A 24,213-nucleotide genomic window follows, 5' to 3' on the forward strand; every position below is an offset into this window, starting at 1 on the left:
ATCCTCTTGAATTTTTTACTTCCAATAAGAGCACAACACACAGACTGTCTTGACCTGTTATTTCTTTCAAGCCAAAAACCAAAACAGCATTAGCGGAGCAGTGCTTGGAAGACTCTTAAGATAAATACTGTTGCATCTAAGCCTGAATCTTTCTTCTCTGCAAAAGAAAACCATACTTGCTTCAAAACTTTGAGCCTAACTGAACTTACGTGTAAGCAAAGGCTTCCTTCATTCAAGAAAAGAGACTCAGTAGGCCTCCAATATCTTGAAACAGTATCCAAACTCTATGGAGAGCAAACAGTAAATCAAGTGTCCACAATTGCTCATTACGCCCACTAGGACCTACATTATTTTTTAGAAAAAGAAAACTTTACTGTGTCTCTTTCATCTAATTAAAAAGGATTAAATTCTAATAAAGGGCTTTAAAAAACAGGTATCTGGATTTCATCTGACCTTAAAGACATTACTTAAATATGTTCATTTAATCTTTTGATCATCAGGTAACTTTATATATGTTCCACATGTTGCAGAGAGTTGTATGCTCCACAAACCCTGCCTCTCCCAGGTCTCAAGCCCCTTCTCAAATCCCTACATGCTAAAATTTAAGCATGCTGAAAAGGCATTAAATTGTGCTAGCCCACTGGCCACAGGTACCGAAAGATCTCTCCACAATGGTCATGATCTCAGCATTCACCTCCAGCCCACACATAATTGCAATTCATGTACCTAAAAGGATAAGCAGACTTCCCAATAACAGTTGTTTGTCATGTGTGATACTATTGAGGCAAAGAATCATCTGTTGGCTCAGCTCTAGATAGAAAGTACAAGCAAATCTCAAAGGAAAACAGCTACATTAGATTTTGTTTGTTGAAGTTCAGTGGCAAGATAGCCAAGTTCCTTTCAAATAGAATTACACAAATCTAGTGAAGTACTAAGCATGAACCACACCTATTCTCTGAAGGTAATGGAGATCCCAGCTGCTCCTTTCACAACAAGGCTCAGAGTTTGTCATGCTACACAAATGCAATCTTTTTTTTCCCCTTTCTTTCTGTACAAAGTATTTCCATTTCGTAACAAAAAATCAGGTTTCCAAAAATTCCAATCACATCCTGTGCCCTTGGAGATTTGAGAAAAGAATTGAAGTCTTTCCCGCTTTTCCCCAGAAAGCTTCATGACACATGTAGCAACCCACCCCTCGCTAAAAATCAGAGCCTTTACAAGGAACCTACTAGACCTTAAACACCCTCCATGCCACCCAAAAATATTAAGGGACTCCGCTGGGAGAGGAGGGGAATTCAAAAAAAAGGAATAGCTATGAAAAGTTGTCTACCGGTTATGTGTGTTCTAGCATATTGGGGCTATATCCCAGTTCTTGCAAATCTGGATGCCTTAAGGATGGTCTAGTAATAATAATACAGAAAATCTCAATTAACTTTAAGACATCATTGTTTGGCATTAGGTACTATCTTTGCCTTATAAATAGAGAAACCAAGTTCGAGATATTATTCTGATTTCTTGGGCTAGTTTATTTTTCAGAAAGATAGAAAGTAGCTGAGAAAAAAAATGAATCAATCAACTTCCTACAGCAATATTTGAAGGGTATTTCTGCCATCCCAAGTTCCTAGGCATGTAGTTCTCAGTATACCACAGCTTCCATGTTTTCAACCTCTCTTCCCCAATGCTGTATCCCTATAGTATATAGAACATTTTACAGGCTTCAATTTATGTGTATACTGAATTGTCTGTATTATCTAGATCAGATGAAATTAAATTATTACAGGATGAAAACTATCATTTTAACACTGTTCCACTATCAGAAGAATAAGGGTTTCCTGCTTTTATCTCCTCTTGGGTTTATAAAAAAGTCACAATCATACTTATTTCCCGAATTCAACCTACATGCATTTCAAAATGAGAGCTAGAAATATGCTTCCCCCTCCTTTCATAATAGAAATATTTAACCAATATCACTGAACCATAACTACAACTGCAAGTGGTATTTTACTGATGCAATTTCTTTACAGAATAGCTAAGCTATAAAGCAAATTAAAACCATGTCTCTCTCAATGAATATACCTATGTAATAAAGTGGCTACAGAAAACATTGTTAGTTTGTTTCTATTACCAGATTTACCACTGAAAACTTTAGTTCTGTCTCCTTGTATGTCATATAAACTTTTCTTTGCCTCCAGTACTTGCAGCAAGGTGTAAAAAAATATTACCATTCTGTAGTACTCAAAAATAACAGAGTTAAAGAAAAAAAGCAAGATTTAAGTTTAAAAAAGTAGGTCTTGGCTTCTAGCTTGTTTCAGTTCTGGTTATTTCAACTTCAGTCTTAGCTATACTATCAGTATTCCTCACTTTCTAAGACTTCAGTTATTGTCACCTTCACCAAGTGGTATATAATTTGTGAATATTGTCCCTCTTTCACAGCTAACAAGGTTTCAGCAATTCATTGCTAAAACAAACTGAATAGCTTCCATACAGAGAATTTATTCATATTTGCCCAAAAGGATCTAAATCCCTGTTTACCATCTCCAAGGACGCGGACCCAAATCCAAAAGTAGTTGAGAAGGAGACAGAGGGAGTAGGTTATTTTTACTTTACTTAATCTGTTCTCCTGTCCAGAGAACATAAGTGAGCAAGATTTTTCAGCCATGTAGACCTGTCTTTTAACATGAGAGGTATACTGTTTACTTCATCAATATTCTTCTCAGTGTTATTCTTTCTTTGCCTTTCTATCTCTACAGGATTTGTCTCCGTTACTGATTATATAATCCACTATTCACTTGTATTAGTTCTTTCCTCATCACCTGCCCTTTTTTTCAACAGTATCAGGATATCAGACAAAAAAGTAAAGTGCTTAAATTGGGGGAGTTATCTCTCTCTTTAGTTAAGAGCAAATATCCTTCAGAAGACAAATCAGAGCTCCTCAACTTGTACTATGAAGTACTGCACAAAACAAAATAACTATATTAATGACTGATAGAAAGAATATCTCCCTAATCAAGCTACATGCCTAATGTTAATTGGTATATACACTTTCCCCAGCACTTTGTGTCTCAGTGGCTTGGGTTTCTGTGGTAGCTTTATTTTTTTGGTTATGCTTCTGAATTGCCTTATTGAGTTTTTAGAAAAACAATATAATGTTAGGACATTTCTAGTGTAAGAGACAGCAGCACTCCTCTCAAAACTTTCTTGCTTCTTTAAAAATATGAAAATCCTTAAGTGAGACTAGGCCAATATGTAACTCTACATATTTTAGAGGAGAAAGACACAAAAGCTCTCTCAGTGAAATAATGAAATGTTGATTTTGGAATTCACATCTAAACTTCTGATTGAAGTCTGCACAGGCAGAAAAAAAGGAAGGTAAGGGACCAGATCTTGGTATTTTTATTCACAAATTCTATTCTGCACTCAGAGACAGCAAAATAAATAATTTGTTCATATGAAATTTCATTCTAAGAGTTTAATTCTACAGACAATGTAATCTGTCATACACCACTCCAACTAAATGGAAAAAAATGCTTACTTTGAGGAAGCCAAATCACAGTAATTTCATCACCATGATGAAAAGTTTCACTGACTCTGAAGAAACATGAAAACAGTTATCCTGAAGATGCTGCTTTGAATTAATAGTATTTCTATACTTAAATGTAGCATAAAATAATACTTAACTGCACTTGAACTAAACAGTCATGTGAATTGCGATTGTTTATCATTTGGAAGTGAGTTTACACACAAAACTGAACACAATAATGTTTTTCCCTTTGTGATAGGGAACAGTTAATCACAGATCACAGGACAAGCAGGGATAACAGAGAGTATCCATTTATAACAGAGGTTGATTTTGGATCCAAGCTTGTTTTATCTGGCATATCAGCAATACTACAGGAAACCACACTTAGATTAGAGTGCATAAGGTTGAAAGATTCACATTATCAGATTTCTCATGCTGCATGCTGTTGCTCTGGGTAGTATCTTAAGACTGGTAACAAAATCCAGATCCAAACCTAGGACATTATTTTTTAATCTTTATTTAAATTTATAACTTCCTGTTTATGCTGTTCAAACATCAAGGTTGCAAGGGCTTATTAGTAAAGGCAAAAAAAATATATTGTGACCTGATTTAGAAAGCCACTAAACTTCTACATCCTTCATGCATTACTTGTCCTTCCAGGGTCTGACCCTGCAAACACAAAACATTTCACTAATAACAATAACTGGATATTTTTCAAAAGTCCCATACTGAGCATGTAAGCATTTGTAGAATAAGAACATTTAAAGTGTAGCAGTCTTAAGTAAAGGACAGTATCTCTACTTACACAGCACTTTATAGAGGCAGCTTCACCATCCTCTCCACACCACTGTGGATTGCCTTAACACAAATATCACATTTAAAAACACATACTTGTCATGTTGCTATTTTTCTAGTCAACTGATACATGTGGGGAGCTCATCATTCATATTCACAATGACTGCAATAACAGGATATATTTGAAATATACATATCTGTACATAATGGCATGCACTATTTAAAAACCATTAGCCAGAAGAGTTTCCTTGAATATTGTGCTGGAATACTCACACCTGGGAAGGAAACCTGACCCCAGCCTCTCTCTGTTTGGGTCAGTATGATTCAAGAAGATCAATTACAGATTTTAAAGACAACAAATAGTCCCACATCACACATTTAGTATAATTGAATGCAACAACAGACTATCCACAAACACTACTTCTGTTTCTGGACACACTGAAATAATCCCCTTGAGCCTTTTTTTTATCAAGCTGAAGACTGAACCATGAACAAACTAATCAAAGTGTGTGTATCTCATCTTTTTCTTTCAGGTCTTGTACCAAGAAAACTGTCAGATCCAAGGATAAGTTCTTCTGAGGGTAGAAATCATGAACATACTAGATTTAATAATGTTAGAAGAACAATAAAATTAATTTAGTATTCCATTACACGTCCACTATATAAAAGCACAAGGCACTTATCTAAATAGCAGTATAGATGCTTCATTTATGAATGTGGAAAGAACAGCTTAGCTCACCTTCCGAGTACACATCTATTCTAGATAGATACAAGTAATTTCCATTTAATGGAAGTTACGCAGAGATGTTCCATAGCAAAAGGGGATGGAAGAGTAATAATAATACTGAAACACAAAAGGCTTCTTACAACAGTGGGAAATACGACCTTCTCTAGTCTAGAACATTCTTTAAAATACTGTTTAAAAAAGCCAAGTACATCAGAATAGCTACAATCTCCTCATTTGTTTCTCCTTACAGTAAATCAGTCTCTATTGCCACAGCTAGGCCATGTCTAGTGGTCAGTCTGTCTGCTTTAAACTACATGGTCTGTATCTCAGGCCTATATCCATAGTCTAATATTAAAAATACAAATTCACTGAAAACTGTTCCCAAAATCTGGAAGTCCTAGAGAAGCAATTCAGCTGGAATTGTAATGCAGCTTAGTAATATGCAGTAATTCTAAACATCATATATGTTGCATCTTAGGTAAAGTGACATATATTGTGATGAAACCAAGGTCCTCCATTGTATGGTACAGTACACCGAGGACAAAAATTGAGTTAAGAATTTGGAAGATTTTAGTAGGATATAACATCCACTAACAATAACTGGAGTTACAACAGGTTAAAATTTCAGGGTTTGTTTTAGAACAAAGCTACAAAGATGGAAACTAAGGGTGATAAGCACAATACCTTAAAAATCTCTTTAGATCAAATAAGCCTAAATACATTTTTACACATAAACCCTACCATAAAATCTAAAATAAGATGCCAGCTACAATAAGCTTTGTTAATAAAAAATAATCTAAATTATTTTAGAATAAGCCTCTAAAAGCTTAAGCTTACTTCTTAAGACATTTTATCCAATAAAGGCTGAATGCTTTGCTGAAGTTTTTTTGCACTGGTAAAAATTACAATAATTATTTGTACACAAAGAATTACATACCTAGTTGAAATTACCACTGATCAAGTTTTTCATAAAACATACATAAACTCCTAAGTGGTTGCATAGGAGTGATTAATGTTCATAAAACAGAAGAGTGGGATTCTAGAAGTAGCATCTGATGACATGCCAATCAATATTTTGATCCTCACAGATTTATAACAGCTGTTTCTTCAGCCCAGCTGATACAGTGAAAACATCTCAGTGGGGACACAGAAAGGTTTAATTCACAACAGAAGAGATTACTATGGATCTGTATGCGTCATTTTAAAGAACTTCCCCTTGCATGCTATTTCAACAATTAGTTTATCTTAAAAGCTAATTGTTCTTGTTCACTGTTTGGTACAGCTATAAAGTCAACGAAGCTGATACAAAGACAGAAACAAAGCCTCATTTAAACATGAAACAATACTAGATGCATCTTAATAGCTCTCTGTAGCAACTCCCTAATTTTCAACTATAGCTAATGCTTCAGTTTATCTATTCATTCTGACAGCTCTGGGACCCTCTGGCTCCTCTTGTTCTTCCAGTCATTGTAGAAACAAACTGCTTACACACATATGTTCAGCAGAACATTAAGACAGAACAAAATGTTACATTCTGGGTTGTACGTTCCCTTTATAAGGACTGGAAATTAATTTTTTGCCACGAGGAAGTCAATAAGAATTTCATCAGAAATTCAAACAAACCTAACTTTCACACTAAAATAAGTACACACCATAATATTATTAGGTATTTTACTCAAGATATTTCAAGTAACAGTTATATATGAAAATCAGGTAGTGAACGAGAGCAAATTACTTCCTTGGACTCTCTGTGGATTTGGTTTACCAGGGAATATATAAGCTCTGTTTCACTTCTAGAAAATAATTGTACAGGAACTGTTATACTGTAGACAGATGCTACATTTTTAAACTAATTTCAGAAGTGATTTAAAGGTCTGCTCTACAGAATATAATGGCTTTTTAACATGAAATTTAATAATTACTCAAGTTTATGAAATAGATTGAGCAAAGTAATTTCATCTCGTTCTACATTGTCTTAATAATGTTGATTCACTTTGAAACTAAATGTTATATTACAGAGGTACTTAGATCAATTAATGGATTAATTGATCAATGGATTCTCAATTAATTTGAAATACTTATTTTCATACCATGCAGTCAAAATTCCTTCTTATTCCTAGAAACAACTCTATTCTATGGCACAAGAAGAGTCTAAAACAGTGCCCTTCACATACTATGTTCAAAGTCATGCACCTGAGCAGTAGAAATGCTGCTCTGGTCACACTACGGGTCCGTCAAGTAATCTTAGGCGCACACTGCTCAGCCACTCAGCTCCTTTTGCACAAAACGACAGCCCATTCGACAGTTACCGGGAAGAAGATTCTGTGTTGTCATAACAGCAACATATAAACATAGAATCATAGAATGGTTTGGGTTGGAAGGGACCTTAAAGATCACCTGGTTCCAACCCCCCTGCCATGGGCAGGGATACTTTACACTAGACCAGATTGCTCAAAGCCCCATCCAACCTGGCCTTGAACTCTTCCAGGGATGGGACATCCACAGCTTCTCTGGGTAACCTATTCCAGTGCCTCACCACCCTCATGGTGAAGAATTCCTTCCTCATATCTAATCTAAATCTACCCTCTTTCAATTTAAAGCCATTACCCATGTGCTTCTTATGTTGGGGGCTCCAGAGGTGGACACAGTGCTCCAGGTGGGGTCTCACAGGACCAGAGCACAAGGGGAGAATCACCCTCCTTGATCTGCTGGTCACACTTCTGATGCAGCCCACAATATGGTTGGCTTTCTGGACTGCAAGTGCAAATTGCCATAAATAAAGACTGATAATAACAGAGGAGAGGTAGTGGTTAAAGTTCACATCATGCATGTTATAGTAGAGGTGGTTTTCACTTTGCATTTATCAACAAGATAAGGCAAAAAATCATACCAAAACTGTTTATGCCTTACTTTTCCTAACTTATGCAATCTGCCTGTATAGTGGAATTTTCTGCATTGTGAATCTTCATGTTTCCAGGCACATGTCTTCCTATGAAAATATTTACAACTAAAATAAAGGAAAAGTGAGACAAAGAGAATTTCTTTCATTATAAATGTGCAACTGATTTGTTTCATAAAAGCACAGAACTGAGGCAGAAGATGAAAAGAAGTGTCTATATTCAAACTACAACAGATTTCACCATTTTTGAAGCACACTGCCTGCAAATTATCCCATCTTCCATACAGATGTAGAGATTCACATAAAAAGTGTTGGCCTATAAATGATCATCTGCAAAACTGGAATTCCTGAGGGCTCATAGCAGCTCACAAATAAGGCAGAACACTTGCCACTTACTGGTTCTTTAATAACCAAGGCATAAGAAATTAACTGCACCCCTGTTGAACCGAACGTTGCATTTTCTCATGCTCATTGAAGGACAGAGGTTCTGCAGACCACTGTTAGTATTATAACAAATTACTGAATAGCTTCAGATGTAACTGATGTTCATATCTATCAATTCAATTTAAGATCAATTCCATCCCAGCTAGGCATTATAACCTGTCAAAACCTTTGTGAATTCTTCCAGAAATTGAGTTCTTTCTTTTTTTATTATGATATCATAGATTAAGGTACTCAAGCATATTGTCAAATGCTCTTCTAAAAACACAACTCTATTATAATAGCCCTTATTAATATGTCTAATACAAATTTGTTGAAGGCTGATCCATATCATATACAAAACCCGCTTCGCTCTTTCCAGCACAACTATGCGTGTACTAATTCTATTCTTTACCATGTCACAAATGTGTTCATCTCTAAAACTATAGTTACAAGATCACTATGTGAGACCTTTTTAAATATTAGCATCATATTTGCCAGCTTCCATTTCCCCTCTAACGAGGCTGTTCATACAACCTGTTCAACAATCAGTTATATAATGTCATTACTCTATCAGCGCTTTCACACCAAGTTCTTTACATCCTTCCATAAATCTCAAATTCAAATACCTATCTCGTCTAGAGCTACTGAGCTGATACCACTCATCTGCCTTAACAAACCTATATCCAAGCTGACTCCACAAGCATTTTCATGCCAACAATAAATCCTACACCCAAAGCTGATAACTTAATAAACCAGTGTTTCTATCTTCCTGTATCTGCTATTTAGATAAAACTCTGAGGACATTAGTTGTCTGTATCTTCCGTAATGTTAAACACAATCAAAAATTTCTGTCTTTCATTAGTTTGCTTATCACCACAGTTTTTCTTTTGAACTACTTCATACACGTGAGCCAGCACCATATCATCTTCTGTTTATATGGCACTTCTATTTTAATCTTAAAGAGCCTGGAATACAAAGAAAAGGCTTAATATCAGCAAAGGTTAATCCTGAAGCAAAAATCTGTGTTTATTAGCAGTCATCTTGCAGAATATATAACTATTTTTATTTTCATTCTTGCAGACAGACATAAATAGCCTTCTCTCCCAAACTTCTCCCCTCAAAAAGTACCTTATGTTCCTCAAGCAATATTTTTACAAAACGAGCACTGTCAAACTGTACATGTATCAGTAAGCCATGTGTTAAAAGCCACAAATAACTAAAATTAAAAAATTATTTTGTATAGACAATGAAAAACACAGAAACACTGTGGAAAGAACTACACAGTTTCAATATCCAAAGTAACACACTGAATCAAGCACTGATGTTCCTCTTACTAGTGGCATACCTGTAATTTTACTATTTTGAGTTATATTATGGGACTTAATCAAGGTGAAAGACAACGGGTGAAGGCAAAAAGCAGACTGGCAGAACAAGCAGTTGCATAAGAATCTATCACCAAATGTGAACCACAAACATTTTAAATAGATACTTCGGGACAGATATTACAAGTAAAAGCAAAGTACTGTACAAACAGCCACAGATGTGTTAGTATAATGAAGAATCAATACATTAGGATACAGCTGCATCCATTGATCCCTCCAGGTATTATCATCTAAGACGAACAACCAGATAATAACAATACTGACCAAAGGATAAGGTGTATCTGCAATAAGTAGACAAATGACTAAGTGTAACAACTTGAGTTCCACTTTATTTTTCTGGGACAGTGTCTAATTTCCCCAAGAACTGACTCATGCTCTTGATGATGATTATTATTATTATTACTATTATTTACTATTACTATTGTTTTCCCATCACTTTTCTGTGCCACAAAAGGTCTCTCACCAATTAAACTATGAGCTTCAAAGTCACTTTTAAGTAACATCTACCAATATGGTAAGCAGGCTCAGTGCTTTTTCCCCTGTAGTTAACAAACTGTAAAGACCATACATGCATTTAACTATTAATTTTGTTGGCAAATGACTGCCTTATTCTCCATGTCGAAGCTGCAGCTGGGGGAGGAAAAGTGAAGTTGCATGCATAATCAATTATTATAGGGTATGCATGTAAAAGCTTCCCACCTACCCTGAATTTAGAATATATTTGCAATATTTACTATGTAAGTATACCAAAAGCAACTAGGAGGGAGAACCACACTTACACAGACCCTAAACCCACACAACACGCAACCTTAAAACAGCAGAACTAATTCAGAAGGCTGTGCCCAGCTGTAGGAAGACACTGTGCTTAAGAGAATTCAGCATGCATACTACAAATATATTTTTCAATCAAATGTGTGGGTTTTTTTTTTTTTTTCCCATGGTAAAGAAAGCCTTCTTGTGTGAGGGCTCATTCTTCTTTGAAAAGGAATGATTAATAGAAAACATTCCCCAATTATAACAAAACCAAAGCAAATAAAAAATGTCCTGTTTTATGCCATGTACTGTGTATGGGAATTCTTATATTCACAACTGGCATTTTTCCACAGCTGTTGTAAAAGGTGACAAAAAAATATCCACAGGAATGAAATGGTACCAAGAATTTATTTTTTCGGGTAATATTAACAAATCCAGTATTGTCAATAAAGGCTAAACACATGAAATGTACTTTCGATGCTCTGCAATCCTATTTTTGTTACCACTACAAAAAATGCACGCATAATTCACACAACTAAGTCAGATGTGCAACTCAGTCACACTCAAATCACCAGCTCTGGGACTTGCACAAACAAACTAGTTCTATTCCTCGTGGTTTCACATATCAAATTCAAAAGCCCTGTATGTTTTATTTATGTTACTCTGCATTCTTTAAAAGGCATGGATTTCTTCTAGTTTCATAAAGCTCTCTGGCTGCCAGAGGAATCTAGACTACTCATATTCCCTACCACTGCAGACAGATTTAGAGAATGCACAAAAAAGATATCACTGCAACATAGTATTTTATCATACATATTCAGAAGAATAGTAATATGTACAAATATTGCTATTTATTTATACCTTCTCCCAGCCAAAAAAGTTATTTACCAACCAATGTATAGCAGTAGTTCTACATTTTCAGTGCAGGATACACTCCACAGAAGTTTATATAGAATGCATTTCCCTGTAACAGAGATTATCCAGATATTTCTGTCAAACAGGAATACAGGCTGTTGCACAGCTAGCATAAACAGAGGAATACACTGCCATGTTCAGCATCTGACATCAAAAAACAAAATTAGCCCAAGTGAAAGTGGCATCTAAAACTTTCAGGGTTCATCTGACAAGGTGGTGTAGAAAACCAAATTAAATCCTAAATCAGCTCTCACTGGAAGTGTGCAAAAGAACAGTGCCTCTGATATCTTTCTCTTGGACCCCTAAATTCCTGATGGCAAACTCCCACCTTTGCTTATTTTTTCCCACAGCAGCAGGAAATACACAGTATGTTTAGAGCCATTTTCCAAATTTTTGTCATGAAGAGCTCTCTGATTCTTTCTGACCTCAAAGACTGCCCACACTACTTGGGTAGGTGAAGAAAATCAAGATACAGTCATTTGCTACTAAAAAAACCCTGATATAGGTATAATTATTTTTTTTTAATCCTGATTTGTTCACTTCTTGGTAATTTTCCTTTTTATTACATCTTAAATCCATTAATTATGACAGTAGTAGATACACATGTCAGTTGGGACAGAACAAGGCATTGGAATGGTATTTGGATAATCCACTCTGCAAGAATGTTCATTATTCTTCCTAAGGTTTCAAAAGAGTTCCCTGGCATAATACTGCTACAGCTGCTTTACAGTCTAATGTTATTACAAGGTCTGATTCAAAGATAATGTCTGCTAGAGGAATCTGGCAGGGAGCAGAGCCTAGGAAAATCCTTGTGATGCTAAGGTGTAACTAATGGAGACTGAACTGCTGAAAAAAATGAGGGTAGTAACAGCTATTTGTTTAGAGTTTTGCAAGAATCCCAAGAGATCTTGGTTATCTCTCAGAACAAAAGTCACACAAATTGAAGTTACTTTTTATGTAAATATTATAATTTTTCCAATCAAAATAACTCCTGAGAGGGAAAAAAAAAGAAATTATAAAAAGTAGTGATCAGCAAGAGCCAGCTCATGAACTAGCTTTATTGGTAAACATCAAGAAAAGCTCTTTCCTGTTTCAAAGACACGGATGGTGTCAACACGAAGTCTAGCAAACATAACATTTTTGTCTGTCTTTCATACCTGTAAGCAAAATTTGATCTGTACTGTTGTTGGTGTGGCCTGTGTTGTCAGCACGTGACATACAAACTCTCAGATATTTTAGACAGAACTCCTGTTTAGGAAGAAAAATATCCATTAATTAAGGGCTTATTATGTAAAACACTTGGGAAAGAAAATGAGATGATCAGGTATACACACTGGTTCACGTTTGAATGTATTTGTGTCCTGTTACCATTCCTGACCTACAAATATAAGGAGTCTGGACTTCGGGGGAAAAAAAAAGAAGGGAAAAAAACCCACAACCCTGCACCAGGAATTCATGCTGTCTCTTATTCGAAACTACTATAATCTCCAACAACTGTCAGGCCAAGTAGCTGGATAAGAAATTAGAACATGTGTGGGTGGATTCCTTCCTCCAGTCTGAATTAATTAAAAATGATTGTTTGCTGTATTATTTTAAAGCAGATTTTGAAACAGGTTAAAGAATCACTGTTCTGACTTTAGTATTTCAAGCCTAATAAGAAAGATGACTGTAAAAAAACTTGTAGGAGGAAAAAATAATAATAAGGATTTTAAACTTAAAGTGTATCTTATGTTTTTATTTGTTGCTTGGAGAAATTCACACATTCTTGTACAAGAGCTACCTCATTCATTTTGGCTGTGGTTATTTCAAGTTAAAGCATGTACACAAAAAACACACACAGATTCATGTCTCCAGTCAGTCTGGGCAATTTTACCTATTTCTAATACCTTAGGTTGCCCTTTAATTACTGTGTTTTCCTTTCTCACATTCTAAACCTGAAATGCATAATAATACCTTCAGCTTTCACTTCCTCAACCAGTTACTAAATTATAAGAAAATAATATGGACAACAACTTTAAAGTAAGAAGTTACAAGCCATCACAACATGTTTCTGAGAGCAGCATCTCCCAAAATTTTGGGGCTGGTTAATCCTTGTTAATCAGCCAGCAGTAAATACTCCCTAGAGAGTTTCTAGAATTGATCAATATCTGTCTTGTATACATACATGTAAAAAAATAATAAAAAAGAAACAAAAGTCATAATTTCCAGATCACCGAAAGTCTATCTGCAAAACTACTGAGCAGCATTTAAAATGAATGTAAAAAGGGTATACGTAGAATGCACTATACTGCAGTATACCTTCAGCAAATAAAGTTATCTGCTATAAAATCCTGAAACTGGATTAAAGAACTCCTTTACAAAAAACAAAACAAAACAAAACAAAGAATTTTACACATTGTAAGACCCCTACCCTCCAGAACTGACATTCTCCTTCACATTTTTGAAGGCAGAGCCCCACGTACACTGACCAACCAAACTGAATGGATTAGATAACAATTAAATTCTACCTCTCCTTCCACAGAAGAGAAAGTACTTCAGGGCTCTTTCTTACAAATAGTCATTGATTTTCAGTGATTATCTTAAAGATTTCTACATTGCTTTCAAATTTGGTTGATATTGGAAAACAGCTTCAAAATTTATTTAGGTGAGAAAAAGTTGATAAACAGAATCACCTAAGCCTTGTTCACTCAGGAAAGTTGAATGCAAATTTACCAGCATTATTCTTTACAATACCAACTAAACCATTTACATGAACCACTCTCCAAATAAAGTCAGCAGAATGTTTTGCATGGTTAAATGCCATCAACTATGATGGAAATGCCTTCTATATCAAGATTACAGCTGGGCAAAAAGGGAGGTTTGATCATTTTTGAAAACTGACCTTACTCCAAAGAGGTCCCTATAAAGAAATAGGAGACTTGACTGCTGCTTCACCAGATTACATTAACTAAGCATCTGTTTGTCTCCAGAAACAGAGAATCTAAGTCCACACAACATTCTTCAATCTTGAAGAGCTTTAAACTAGGCTCAAAGGGGGATGGGGTTGTAGCTGGGCTTGTCCCAGTGGGGCAGCATTCTAAAACAGATGAGGACCGGGTGGCCTCCTGTGCCCCTAGGGAGAAATTGGTGTGCTCTGCTCGCTCCCTGAAATGCCTGTACACCAATGCGCGCAGCATGGGGAATAAGCAGGAGGAGTTAGAATCCTATGTTCGGTCAGGAGATTATGATCTGGTGGCAATTACAGAAACATGGTGGGACAGTTCACATGACTGGAATGTGGTCATGGATGGCTATGCCCTTTTCAGGAAAGACAGGCCAGACAGGCGTGGTGGTGGAGTTGCTCTCTATGTGAGAGAGCAACTGCAATGTACTAAATTCTGCCCAGGAGCGGATGAGGAACGAGTTGAGAGTGTATGGGTCAGGATCAAGGGACAGGCTGGCAGGGGTGATACGGCTGTAGGTGTCTATTATAGGCCATCCGATCAGGCTGAGGAAGTTGATGAGGCCTTCTATGCGCAGCTGAGAGTGGCCTCACAGTCACAGGCCCTGGTTGTTGTGAGTGATTTTAATTTCCCAGATGTTTGCTGGAAGGACCATTCAGCCAGCCAGCCACAGTCCAGGAGGTTCCTCCAGTGCATGGATGATAACTTCCTCATGCAGATGGTGGAGGAGCCGACTAGGAGAGGTGCACTGCTGGATCTCATTCTCACTAACAAGGAGGGTCTGGTCGAAGCAGTAAAGGTTGAGGGCTGCCTGGGTTGCAGTGACCACGAGATGGTGGAGTTCAGCATCTTGTGTGGCAGGAACAGAGTAGCAAGTAGAATTGCAACCCTGGACTTTGGCAGGGCTAACTTTGGCCTTTCCAAGCAATTGCTAGGGGAAATCCCATGGGCAAGACTGCTTGAAGGAAAAGGCGCCCAAGAGAGCTGGATTGCATTCAGAGATTGCTTCTTCCATGCTCAGGATCAGAGCATTCCCACACGTAGGAAGTCGAAGAAGGGAGCCAGGAGGCCTGTGTGGTTGAATAGGGATCTGTTGGGTATGCTCAAGCAGAAGAGGAGAGTTTACAGGTCATGGAAGCAGGGGATGGCCACTTGGGAGGAATATAAGGCTGCTGTTAGAGGATGTAGGAAGGCAGCTAGGATAGCCAAGGCCTCCTTAGAATTACAGCTGGCGAGAGGGGTCAAGGACAGCAAAAAGAACTTTTTCAAATACATAGCAGATAAAACTAACACCAGAGGCAATGTAGGCCCACTGATGAATGGGGTGGGTGCCCTGGTGGCAGAAGATACAGAGAAGGCAGAATTACTGAATGCCTTCTTTGTCTCTGTCTACTCTGCTGGAGGCTGTCCTGGGGAGCCCTGTACCCCTGAGACCCCGGATGAAGACAGGGCAATGGAGGAGTTTGCTTTAGTCAATGAGGACTGGGTTAGGGAGCAATTAAATAGTCTGGACATCCATAAATCCATGGGTCCAGATGGGATGCATCTGCGGGCGCTGAGGGAGCTGGCTGAAGTCATTGCTAGACCGCTCTCCATCATTTTTGCCAAGTCTTGGGAAACAGGAGAGGTGCCCAAGGATTGGAGGAAAGCAAACGTCACTCCAGTCTTCAAAAAGGGCAAGAAGGAGGACCCGGGTAATTATAGACCGGTCAGCCTCACCTCTGTCCCTGGGAAAGTAATGGAACAGCTTATCCTTGGTGTCATCTCAAGGCATATCAGGGATAAGAGGGTCATTAGGGGCAGTCAGCATGGCTTTACCAAGGGTAAGTCATGCTTGACCAAACTCATAGCCTTTTATGAGAATGTAACAAGGTGGATGGATGATGGCAGGGCGGTGGATGTGGTCTACCTTGACTTCAGTAAAGCCTTTGACACAGTCCCTCACAGCATCCTCACAGCTAAGTTGAGGAGGTGTGGTCTAGACAATAGAGTAGTGAGGTGGGTTGCAAACTGGCTTAAAGAGAGAAGCCAGAGAGTGGTGGTCAATGGTGAGGAGTCCAGTTGGAGGCCAGTATCTAGTGGAGTGCCTCAGGGGTCAGTACTGGGGCCAATATTATTCAATATATTCATTAACGATTTGGACGAGGGAATTGAGTGTACTATCAGCAAGTTTGCTGATGACACTAAGCTGGGAGGAGTGGCTGATGCCAGAAGGCTGTGCTGCCGTCCAGCAGGACCTGGACAGGCTGGAGAGTTAGGCAGGGGATAACCTGATGGAATTTAACAAGGGAAAGTGCAGAGTCCTGCATCTGGGCAGGAACAACCCCACGTTCCAGTATAGGTTGGGAAATTACATATTAGAGAGCAGTGTAGGGGAAAGGGACCTGGGGGTCCTGGTGGACAACACGATGACCATGAGCCAGCACTGTGCCCTTGTGGCCAGGAAGGCCAATGGCATCCTGGGGTGTATTACAAGGGGGGTGGTCAGTAGATCGAGAGAGGCCCTCCTTCCCCTCTACTCCGCCCTGGTGAGATCCCATCTGGAATATTGTGTCCAGTTCTGGGCCCCTCAGTTCAAGAAGGACAGGGAACTGCTGGAGAGGGTCCAGCGTAGGGCAACAAAGATGATTAAGGAAGTGGAGCATCTCCCTTATGAAGAAAGGCTGAGGGAGCTGGGTCTCTTTAGTTTGGAGAAGAGGAGACTGAGGGGTGACCTTATTAATGTTCATAAATATATAAAGGGTGAGTGCCATGAGGAAGGAGCCAGGCTCTTCTCAGTGGTCAACAACGACAGGACAAGGAGTAATGGGATCAAGCTGGAACACAAGAGGTTCCACTCAAATTTGAGAAAAAACTTCTTCTCAGTGAGGGTGACAGAGCACTGGAACAGGCTGCCCAGGGAGGTTGTGGAGTCTCCTTCCCTGGAGACATTCGAAGCCCGCCTGGACATGTTCCTGTGCGACCTCACCTAGACGCTCCTGCTCCAGCAGGGGGATTGGACTAGATGATCTTTCGAGGTCCCTTCCAATCCCAAACATACTGTGATACTGTGATATGTGAAATGTTAAAATTATGCTGCATTATCTCTCTTGACTTTTCAGAGTACAGTATACAGTATGCACACCTGTACATATGCGGGAAGGAATTTTGCAACTCCTCAATTCAAAACAGAGAGAACAGTTTTGAAATGAACTCTGAAAACTAATTTTAAAAACTTACACCTACAGACAGATTTAAACATACTGACCAACCTGCCACCATTCATTGCTTAACAGACTGGCATCAGTCATATTCTGCTAACACTAGGCTGACGTTCACCCCCCATTTCTCTTTCAAGTGTGAAATTTCACTTTGACTTTATAAGCATCCTATATATGTCAGCTCTTGGAGTCAACTTACACTTCCGATTTGTGAGATACTGAGAAACACCTGTACTCCATGAGTTATCTCCACGGATGTCAACAGCTGACACCACAGATCGAGTTACTGTGCAGTATATGTTCCTGTCCCTACTATTCACACCTTTCACAGATACATAGCTTCAGTTCCCTCTCATGATAGATACTTAGACCTTTTAAGAAAAGGATGGATTCTTCAAGATCAAAAGTAAGTTTCTTATTCATTTCTAAATTATTACTATTTTGCTTCTCTCACATCCCACAGGAAAGAGGATGAATCAAGGTTCAAGATTCAAAAGGAACATTATATAGAAACTCAGTAAGCTTGCCTTAACCGCATGTTACACATACCTTTAAAAAACAGTGTTACACAATACACAAGCCTTTCTTGTTCTGATTCTTCCATTTTATGAGAAATTCTATATAATTACTTAGTGTTCAAACAACAGAAGAATAAATAACATGCAACTGGAAAAAAAAAAAAAAGGGAAAAAATAAAGAGAAAACACACAAAAAAACACACACCACAAAACTTAATATTGAATCCAGGTTTCTGAACACAGCAAATCTTCAACCAACTTAAAAAAAAACAAAAGTAAAAGAAAATAATTACAGACTGTTCTTGTCTTTGAGGTGCAAAATGTTCTTGAACTGTTCTGCTCTAAAAAAAAAAAAAAAAGCAACATGGGAATTCATTGTGATGTCTCAAATACTGTTTTTCAACGCATTGCAGCTTCGTTACATAATTTTCTTCGCAGACATCTGACTGGTGCTAACAATTAGAGAGCAATATTTACCATCCAGTGTAATAGTTATTACTAAATACATACTAAATGGAAAAACAAAAGTTCTAAGTCTAAAGGTATAAACCACAGGTCTCATAACATGTTAAAATCCCCTCAGGACTTCAGTGAAGTCAGACTTTTCAAACTTTTTGCATTAAAGAGGGTTTGTTACCTCTTTGCCTGGGCAACATAGTGACATCTACATAGTGCTAGCACCTCCTAGCAGCTGTAACAGATCTTAGAAAGAAAGCTAGAAGACAGCAAATGGCCTAAAAATTTGGCAGACCAGCACTTCAGTTCAGCTGTGAGGTTGAGAAGGTCCCATCATCACATTATTAGCATTTAATTAAAAGTTCTACTGCACCTCACAGAATTACCAGAACTCAGGTATAACATAATACCAACAGTGCAGTAAATGAACACCTAAGACACCCACTCCTCATTTCAAAGGAAAATAATGATCACTGTAGAGGTTATCAAAAACAAGATAGTGCATAAAGAAAAGGACATTCAGGACATTCTCCAAAAGTGTCTCTGCGTGCATGTGAGTGACACAGAGAGAATATTAAAAGAAATGTCAAATCAGTATTTTTCTAGCTGAAAAATGAATTGGCTTGCAGGTGGAAAAAAAAAAAATCTAGTGGAAAATGCATGATGTACTGTATCTTAAATGCTCTACTTATAAAATATCAGACTTCAATGTTACCAATATCACCAATGTTACCAATATCACCATCTAAACACAGTCTAATTTAGTATGAGTTTTTTATCTACACAGATACTTGATCAACTCTCAGTTATCTTCACACAGTAAAACTAGTATTAAGGAGTCAACTGCTTGAGACACTTTTTTTATGAAATGAGAGTGCATCATGTTTTCCAAAGTGAACCCTAAACCCTAAAAATTCCTTACCCCGTGTTCAGCCTATAGCATGACATCAAGGTCAAAGAGAAGCTAGCTGTTATTCCAGCGGCTTTAGTTAACTTTATTTTAACGCATCCATGGTATCTCCTTACTGAATTCTTTTTAACAAAGCAAAAAAGATAAAGAGCAGCAAATGCGGGCACCAGAAAGAATACTGTGAGCTGAAGAATGGTTTTAAGGCTTTCCTATGTGAGCTGATAAATTCAACAAAGTTTATTTCTCCCATCATCACCCTTCTTGATCTTTCCACATAACACTAATTGAAAAAGTAAACAAACAAAAAACCCCTTAGTGTCAACACACCTAAACACTCTAAAGGAAGATGATTGTACGTGTAAGAAATCGACTACTCATGCAGAATTCAATTGATTCTGTTCCCAATCCAGTCGTGGTTAGTTTTCAACACCGAGGAAAGTTTTGTTACTGACTAAGTGGATCAAATCGTCAGCTTAAGTAAAAGCAGCTCGAGCAGCCCGCATTTGTTTCAATACAGGCTACCAAGCTTCCCCTGGTCACAGAGATGCCAACAGACGGGCACAACACGGGGAGAGGGCTGCCGACAGATAAGCCTGTGAAGACTATGCGACGCTTCGGGGAACAGGACATTCCGTTCAGCTGTCCCTCAGCTGTAGCAACAGTAAGTATGGTTGCCCTTCCCGTCTTCAGTCACAACGCAGCTCATCTGCCATGCCCTGAACCGTGACTCTGCTTCTTAATAAAAGCGTGTGTGAGAGAGTTAACGGGAGACAGAGCATAACGGTGGGCGCAGACCCGCGGGGACCTCGGCAGTAGCTCCCGCGAAGCCGGCCAGCCCTGCCCCGGGGTGGGGCAGCGCCGGCGGACGCCGCTCGGAGGAGAGGGAGCCCGCGGCTCCGACCGGGGGCTGCGGTCCCGGCGTCGCGGCCGCCCTCCTTGGGCCGGAGAAGTACCAACCATGCTGCCCTCGCAGCGCTACCCAGCCCAGTCCCCCCTACAGGCTGGGGGTTACTTGTCACGCTCGGTCCCTGTCCCCCCGACCCTCCCGTCACCGCAAGGACTCCCGAGCCACTGTCAAGGTCGCCTTCCCCTCTACGTCCTCCCTGGCCCCGGCCGGAGCGAATGAGGCACGGGCTCCCCGCTCCCCTGTACCTCTTTGCAGCGCCGGCGGTGGCTGGCCTCGGCTGCCCAGCGCCGCCAGGAGCAGGAGGAGCGGCAAACTTGCCCGTGCCATGGCGCCTGGGCAGCCGAGCTGCGAGCTCACCCCGCCCCAGGCCAGCCGAGCAACTAAGCTGCTGCCGGCCGACAGAGAAGACCCTGTACCCCAGGCAGGGAGCAGGACACACCCCCGCCCCGCCGCTCTCCGCCCCGCCGCGCCGGGCCGCGTCTCTGAAGGCAGGCGAGGCGAGAGAACGGGAAGTGCTGGTGGGCTCCCAGGGAGGTCAAAGCCGAGAGCTACGGCCGGAGGAAGGGGTGCAGGCTGCCACAGGCTCCCTGCGGCGCTTGCCCCGGCCGGGCGCTCACGGGGAGGCGGCCGAGGCTCGCGCTGCGGGAGCGGCCGGGTGGCGCCGGGACAGCAAACGGCCGTCTCTCGGCGCACGAGGCGCCACGCGAAGAGGACGGGCACGTGCCCTCCTAACGGCCGCGGCACGCGCCGTAACGGCCGCTCCCGCTGAGGTGCTGGGCTGGCAGGAGGGCAGGCGGCCTGAGGAGCGGAGAGGCAGGCGGAGCTGTCCTGGAAGTTGTCTAGCGATTTAAAAATAAAACGTTTATCAAGTTATGTGAGAGACATAAAAATACCTGAGCTGGGAAAAAAAAAAAAAAAAAGCTTTCTGGTTTCTGGGTAGACATTCGGAAAACTAGAATTGCAGATAAGGCAAATACATTTTTTCCTGCTGTGTCTGGGAGTAGTATGTCAGCGCTAGCCACATATTACAGGAAATAATCCATATTACTGCATAAAGGAAAAATTAATGTTGCATTGAAATATAATGCTGATTAAAATCTATTGTGTAGCTTTCCCAAAGAAAAAAAAAAACTTGAAAAAAGTCAATATAAACTGATTTTGATAATGGAAGAAAGTGAACAGCGAAGCTTCAAACCTGCATGTACTCCTACAGAAAAAGTACATAATAGTTTATTAGAGAGCTGGGCTGAACTTACAGTGTATCTGTACAAAGGCACAAAAGTAAGATTGTGTGGGCAGCCCATGTCTGGCTTGCATGGTCACCCCTGCATCTTCACAGATCTCACAGTGCTTCAAACTGCATGTTCTTTGTATTTCTCACAGAGTTTATGCAGTAACATGCATTTCCCAGCATAAATACTTCAGTATGTATGCACACAAACACAGCTTTACATGCTGAAGCCAACATTGAGTGAGGCTGGGGATTAGTACGCGTTAGGCTGAGATTTTTACATTATCTCTTTCAGCTTTCAAACCACAGCCAAATTCAAGGAATGCGGCATTTTGTGTATAATAGCCTGTTACATACAGCAGCACAGCCTGCTTGTTTCTCTCATGGTCATCCCGTACCAAGGAGGCTCGTTCTTTCTCTTCAACAGTGTCTGCTCACTCTTGAGGTTTCACCCTGAATGACCTGGACTCCGCTGCTGCAATTCTTTTTTCCAGACACCCATTGCTTCCACAGTCTTCTAGAAACTGCTCCCCCAGTACAGGGCAGCAACAATAATGCTCTTATACAGCTCAGCCATTTGTCACTCATAAGTCCATGGAAAATACTGCAGTCTTCTTGCCAAGCAATGATGTAGTGGCCTTCTGCACTTCTTACTGGGAAACCCAAGTTCAAGGTTCATCTTGATCATTTTCTGCTTGTCAGCTATTTGCTTTGTTCTGGAAATATACATAATCAGTGAGCAGTGAGGCACAGAGAGGGAGATGGGGTTTGTGCCACTACCCACAGTTTTTTTCACTGCCTCTGTTTAGTTCCTAAAGTGTTTCCACATAAGCAGCACAGTCACTAATTTCTTCCGGATGCTTCTCTTTCTGCAATTCCTTTCATGCAAAAATTCTAACTGCAAGGAACTGTGCATGTATACAAGAGGAATAAGCTAGTGAATAGTTAAGTACAACAGAGTAAAACCACTTCACAACAAGTATAGACTTGTAACTTAGAGAAGGTGGTGCCAGTTTTATAGGTAGGGATTTGACTATGTCTACAATGGTTTGATTCTTAAAACACATTATTGGTTGTATTAGGCTGAGCATAGTGGCAGCTGCTGTGTAAAAGCCATACTAGCCTGAGTTGCATACTCCCCCAGCTGGAGAAATCCTTTCCAGGGCTCCGGGAGCCGCAGGCACTACAGATGAGTTTGAGGTACTACTCCAAAAGCAGACCATAGAAACTGAAAGGAGACATGAAGGCAGGATCCTCGGCTGCTTTATGTAAAGAAAGTCTTGTCAGATCTTAGGTAGTAGGCTCAGATACGGATTCATCACTTACCAAGGCTGAAATGGGTTATAGTTTTGACTTTATGTTTAAAACTATCTTAACGACCTTTTTATTTATTTCCAAAGATGAGTCAAATTCACTTTTGTCGGTGCTGTTTTTTAATGTGTACCACCCTTTCTTGCCTTTACAGCTTCTCAATTTGCTGTTAGTCTCAAAAACAAAAGCTAGTACTTTTTCAGTGCCTATCCCAGGATGTTTTCCTCCTTTTAGACATCTGCAAAATATCTCCATGACTCATGAGTTATTAAGATCAACAAAAGATGAGTGATGCAGGTATGAAATGAGTGAGTAGTGCCTAGGATACATAAGGCCTAGGGTCAGATAAAATATTTCCAATGAAGATATGAAAATTAATACTGTTGTACTCTTGCATCCCACTTAGGATGTCATAGGGAATTATGATCACTCACGTTCAAGAAGGATTAATTTGGACTTAAACACATCAGAGGTCTTTGGAGAGCTTGTCTGAGACACATAGATTAGGAGGGTTTGATATGTTTAACCTAGGAAAATAAGAGGTAAGACAGTTCTAAGCATATCAGAGATGTTAATGGATGGAATTGCCACATAAGGAAAAGAGCATAAGCAAGGTACAAATCAGTATGGGCTGGAAAACTGTAAGATGGTTTGTAATTATTAGGTGTGGAAACAGCCTTCTGTTAGGAGAGCAGAGGAAGAAAATTTAATTGATTTAAAAGTAGAGCTTGAAAGATATACGAAAGTAATTCCATGACAAACTTGCCTACAAAAGGCAGGAGGAGTGAATTTGATGACCTGTGCAACCCTGTCCTATTTTCTTAAGATTACTATAATCAAAGGATAAACCAAATAGAGGTTTAAAAGATAGAAAGAATCATGAGATACAACACTTAGGATGAGTTGAAATGTAGGAATCATAACAGTCAAAGTATTAAACCATTTTAGGGGCAAGGTGAAAGATAGTCTGTGATTTGGACCCAAGTCAGAACAAACCAGAGTTATCCTTGTGCCAGCATTGTGTTCATCTACCGCAGGTACTAGGGAAGGGGCTGGCAAATGACAAGATAAAGAAAAACAAGGGATAAAGAAATATGTGACTAGGAACCAATATCAAAGCAGGAAACAGAATTCAAGATCAAAGTAGACAAAGAAGACAAAAGAAAAGGAAGAATCTATCGCTGATAGAAAGCCATTCTTGAGACCTTCTGTTGCTGGGGTCACTGAGTCAGTTTAAAGGCTGATATGCTAACAGATGCAAATAACATCAACTCAGGAAGTAATCTTGTGAAATTAAAGAAGCAAATAAAATAAAAATAATTGA

General features: G+C 39.5%; 1 protein-coding gene across 5 annotated transcripts in view; it reads right to left on the reverse strand.

Moving 5' to 3' along the window:
- LAMA2 (laminin subunit alpha 2) overlaps positions 1-20,751 on the reverse strand; it is a 362,981-nt gene extending 342,230 nt beyond the window's left edge. For 3 of the 5 annotated variants that reach the window (XM_065833304.2, XM_065833299.2, XM_071806568.1), the window contains exon 1: positions 20,593-20,751. In XM_065833304.2, coding sequence (XP_065689376.2) covers positions 20,593-20,674 — 82 coding nt within the window. In that variant the 5' untranslated portion in view covers positions 20,675-20,751. The remainder of the gene's footprint in view (positions 1-20,592) is intronic. The other 2 variants (XM_065833305.2, XM_065833301.2) reach the window with 1 other exon arrangement.
- Between the last annotated feature and the right edge of the window lie 3,462 nt (positions 20,752-24,213).

This window comes from Patagioenas fasciata, chromosome 3 (genome assembly GCF_037038585.1).
Source record: "Patagioenas fasciata isolate bPatFas1 chromosome 3, bPatFas1.hap1, whole genome shotgun sequence".
NCBI lineage: Eukaryota > Metazoa > Chordata > Aves > Columbiformes > Columbidae > Patagioenas > Patagioenas fasciata.